Below are 4,826 nucleotides of genomic sequence, written 5' to 3' on the forward strand. Positions count from 1 at the left end.
GAAGTGACGGAGATGAAACTTTCTACAGATGAGAATACAAAGAAGAACACGACGCATATATCATGGGGGATACACATATATGTCATGAAGAAGAAATAATGTTTCTTTCTATCTTTCTCTCTATCTCTCTCTTTTCTTTTATCTTTCTATCGTCTTTATCTCTTCTTCCGTTCTTCTTAGTTTCTTTCCTCTCCTCTACGGCATGGTCGTCTTTCTTTCTGTCTTCTTTCTTTTCAAAGCAAAAGACAAAGTAACTAGGAAAGAGACAAGGGGGATTAAGGAGCTATTCGTTAGAATGCTAGCTATTATGAATGATGACTGCATGCAGTCCGACGTCTCTTCTTCATGTACAGTCAACTGAGAGAGACGAGAGAAGAAGGCGAAGAGAAGAAAGAAAAGAACAAAAAGACAGACAGATTATGAATAAGAGAGGAATCGCGTAAGAGACAGAATGCATGACATGAGATAGATAAAGAGAGAGAAGATAGACTAAAGATAGATCGATAGAGAGGATACAGCACTTCCTTGAATACAGGTGGAGAGAGTGACAGGGAAAGAGAGAGGCTTATGAAGGGATGGAGACGAATGAAAAAGAACGGAGAAACTACCCAAGAAGACGACTAATATTACTACCTCTCTCGTTGTCTGTCTCACTTCTCTTTCTTCTTCTCTTCTTTTATCTCTTTCTTTCTCTTTCTTTTCTGTTAAGCAGCAAATTCATCTGCGATTGTCGAGGAAGCTTCGAGAGGAGGCGAAGAAGAAGAAGAAGGACAGGTCTTCTTCGTACTCTTCTTCTTGCTCTTGCTCTTCTCCTTCTCTGCTACACCCTTTGTTTCTTCTGAAGGAGTGACACTCCTATAATGATGTTGACGACGTGTAGGTTCATCTAGGGGTTTGCTTTCGCATCTCTTGTGTTTCTCTTCTTCTACATTTCCAACATCTCGAGTCTTCGAACACTCTTCTTCTTCTCTTTCTTCTTTCTCTTCTTTATCTGATAGGCTTTCTATTTTCCTCTTTTTCTGCTTCTTCTCTTCTCTCATATCCTTAGATCCACCAGATGACGAAGAAGAAGCAGAAGAAGAAATCTGACGCTTTCTCTTCATTTTTCCTTTCTCATTCTCTCCTTCTTCCTCTTCTTCATTATCCTCTTCATCTTCGTCGTCTATTTCTTCTTCTTCTCCTTCTGCGGGAGGCGGAGGAACGTAGTAGGTAATTCGGCCACGTTGAAGATCATACAGGACTGCATGCATAAGTGCAGGTGTACGTACACCCCAGAAGAACAGAGGTAGAGGAAAAAGAAAAAAGGAGATAGAATTAGCAGAAGCAAAAGAAGTGGAGAGACGAGAAACACAAAACGAAGAAAGAAATGAATGAAAGAAAGAAGGGCTATAGAAGAGGGGGGGATCGATTCAAAGTGGGAGATAATTGTCATGGCCATTCAAGGCGGGTGTATATACACCTGGTGTCGAGGTCTCGGAAAAGAAAAAGAGAGAAAGAGACTTTTCTCTTCTCTCTTCCTCACTGCAGAAATGCTAGGAGTGTGGTAGGGGACTGGGGATGCTAATGAACAAAGAAAGCACCCTTTCTTCAGCAGATTCCCAAGGAAAGAACTTCAAAAGAAAAAGAAAGAAAGAAGGAGAAAGAAAGATTTATCGTTCACTAAGAAAAGAGAGATCTATCTCTTTGTCTGGTATATGTGTATGAATATATTTGTCATATAGATATAAAACGTAAGATAAAAAGAAAGGAGGAGGGAAGATCATATGTGTGTTGTCTCTTCTCTCTTTTTACCTAGTCATTATATACATACTACCCAATTATATCTATCTATCTATTTATATATGTATATATATATATATATATAGCTATTTGGCAGACCAGAGTTTAAAGAAGAAGAAGAAGACAGGATGTAAGTTGAATCATCAAGAACCTTTTCTTTTCATGGAGAGACAGACAGAGAGACAGAGAGAGAGACAACTGCATGTGGGTAGTACTCCTACTATTATCTTCTTTCGAGAAACTCCATATACGTCTCTATACATACACATAGAGATGGACAGCCTATGTAAATATACTCATACATGTGCGTAAAGAGAGATAGATAGATAGATAGATTAAGGATAGGAAGATAGATGAAAGAAGAGACATACATACATATAGATAGATAGATAGATTAAGGATAGGAAGATAGATGAAAGAAGAGACATACATATAGATAGAAAGATAGATGAAAGAAGAGACATACATATAGATAGAAAGATAGATGAAAGACGAGACAGACATATAGATAGATAGATGACTAGATAGAGGGGGGGTGTATAATAGCTTGTTACCTATCCTGGCAGTTGTGGAGATATCTGGCTCCCCTCCCTTTTTGAGTTTGCCGTGCTTCTTTGCTAAAAGAGTCAGAAAGTCTTCAGCGTCGTTCCAGACGCAGGATGGAGGTAAAGAATATCGAGCTCGCAGATTCTCTCTAAAAAGAAAGAAGAAGAAACAACACGACAAAGAAGAAGAAGAAGAAGAGGAAAAGCACGATGAAAGAAAGAAAGGACATCTGTGGTATGCAAAGAAGAGAGGACAGAAAGAGAAAGAAAAAGAGAAAATCTATCTATCTATCTACCCTTAATTCATCTTTCTATCTACTCTCTTCTGGCTCATGTGTCTCTTCTCTTCTCTTCTTTCTTCTTAGTTTCGCCATGTATGTCTCTACTGATAGGTCTATCTATATAGACATATTTCTGTATCTATTTAACTTTGCTCTAGCTACGTGAAAGACCATGCAAAGGAAGAGGCTGAGGAAGAGACAGAGAGAGTTATTTATGATATTCATACAATGAAGAAAGAAAGGAGAGTGCACTAGTACCTCCTCAACTGTTTTAGCTAGCTAGCTAGCTAGCTAGCTAGCTAGCTGGTGTGTTGGTCGAGAGGGGAAGAGCAAAGAACCTCCCCAATCCATGAGAAAGAAGAAGAAGAGAAGGAATGAATGAATGAGACAGTCAAAGAAGAAGAAGACACACAAGAGTCAAATCCCCTCACCTACGCCTCCTCGTACATCTAGGGTTGATCTATTCATCTATGCCTCATCTATTTCTCAAAATCTGTCTTGACTCTATCTATCTAGGCGGGAAAGTGGGACAGAGAGAAAGAGAAAGAGAGAGACATCTGGGATAGAGAGGAGGCAAGGCGCTTACCATTATTAGAGAGTCGTTCCATCACACGTGTAAAGAGATAGATAAAGAAGAGACAGACAGATCGAAGCAAGATACGTAGAGAGAGATAGATCGATCAACAATAGACTCGAAATAGATAAATAAGAAACATACACATATAGAATAGCTGTATGGATAGAGTACTGGTCCTCTTCTTTGGTAAGCTCTACTGCTTTCTTATTCTCCGTCTTTCTTTCCTTCTTCTTCTTGTCCTTCTATGTGTGTTGCATGTCTTTGCATCGTCTCTTTCTTTGACTGTTTTACTGCCTGCCCTTCTTCTTCTTCTTACGGTTGGACACGTTTGAGGACTTCAGGTATGTGGTCTTCCGGGGTGGCGATTCTCTCAGGCCTCACGATGCCTCTTATCACCTGAACAGCCCCGTCCAAAACATACTAGGAGGACAAGTAGGAGAAGGAGAAGGAGGACGGTCGTGTATAGCCTCCATATTATCCTTATGATGACAGAGAGAAAGAGAGACGCATACAAGAGGATCTTCGTTTCATATGCGAGAGACAGAAAAGAGAAAGAGAGAGAAAGAGAAGTCTTTCTAGACAGATAGAGACATACATGCAATCACGTTCAGAGATAGACAAATACATATCCATATATATATATATATATATACATATCCATACATATATATATCCATGTATATATATCCATACACATATATACATATCCATATATAGAGAGACAGAGACAAGGAGGGAGATACGTCGATTTCGATGCTCATACAGATCTCTACAGAACATACGAAACACATATATAGACACGTATATATGTAGGATATCTACGTAGATATAGATGAGTATGTAGGGCAGCAGAGATTTATGATAGGTAGCTATCTACTTATTTATTTATTCATTCGAGAGAGAGAGATGCAAGGAGAGTCTCAACACTCATCAGCCACTTGACTATGCAAGACACAAGAGAAGCGTTTACACCTATCCATACTACTCTCCATCTTTAATCTATCTATCTTTGAACTACCTATCTATCTTTGATCTATTTGTCTATTATCTATGTCGAGAGAGAGAGAGAGATGGGAAGAGAGTAGACACTCTATGTTTCTCGACGTGCTCTTCATATGGAAGAAGAGAGACTAGCTAGCTGTAGGAGATGTGTCTACCTTGAGAGAATCGGAGATCGATTCGCTAGCTGGCACAACTCCAGGACAATCGATAAGGTGAAGTCTCTTAGTCAGCGCTACATACTGCCAGACACGTGTCTGAATAAAGAAAAAGAAAGAAAGAAGAAAGGAGAAAGAAAGAAAGAGTGATAGAAGAGAGAGATCTTTTGTCTCGACAAGAAGATCCAGACCCAAATTTCTTTCTGTCTTTTCTTTACCTTCACATGTTCTCTCTTCTTCAGACATGCAACGGAAAAGAAGAAGAAAAGAAAGAAGGGAGAGAAACTTTGCAAGTAGATGAGAGAAGGCAAAAAGGAAAGCTAAAGATTCGTAGATTCATGAGATATGTAAATCTACTACTATTATACACCGCATGCACCTCTCAAGATTTCTCTTCATTTTCTGTATACTTAAAAAGGCAAGGTCATACCAAGGAGTAGAAGAAGAAGAGAGACAGATAGACCAGAGATACATAGATAGGTGATAC

The 4,826-nt window shown here is 39.2% G+C and overlaps 1 protein-coding gene across 1 annotated transcript in view; it reads right to left on the reverse strand.

Annotated features, from left to right (window-relative positions):
- Positions 1-117: 117 nt before the first annotated feature.
- The window catches only part of CSUI_009202 (uncharacterized protein), a 5,189-nt gene continuing 480 nt past the window's right edge, over positions 118-4,826 (reverse strand). The window contains exons 2-5 of the mRNA XM_068069318.1: positions 4,340-4,438; positions 3,499-3,578; positions 2,334-2,473; positions 118-1,240 (exon numbers count right to left, since the gene is read on the reverse strand). Coding sequence (XP_067918706.1) covers positions 705-1,103 — 399 coding nt within the window. The 5' untranslated portion in view covers positions 1,104-1,240; positions 2,334-2,473; positions 3,499-3,578; positions 4,340-4,438 and the 3' untranslated portion in view covers positions 118-704. The remainder of the gene's footprint in view (positions 1,241-2,333; positions 2,474-3,498; positions 3,579-4,339; positions 4,439-4,826) is intronic.

Source organism: Cystoisospora suis (assembly GCF_002600585.1).
Source record: "Cystoisospora suis strain Wien I chromosome Unknown contig_5406, whole genome shotgun sequence".
NCBI classification, from domain to species: Eukaryota; Apicomplexa; class Conoidasida; order Eucoccidiorida; family Sarcocystidae; genus Cystoisospora; species Cystoisospora suis.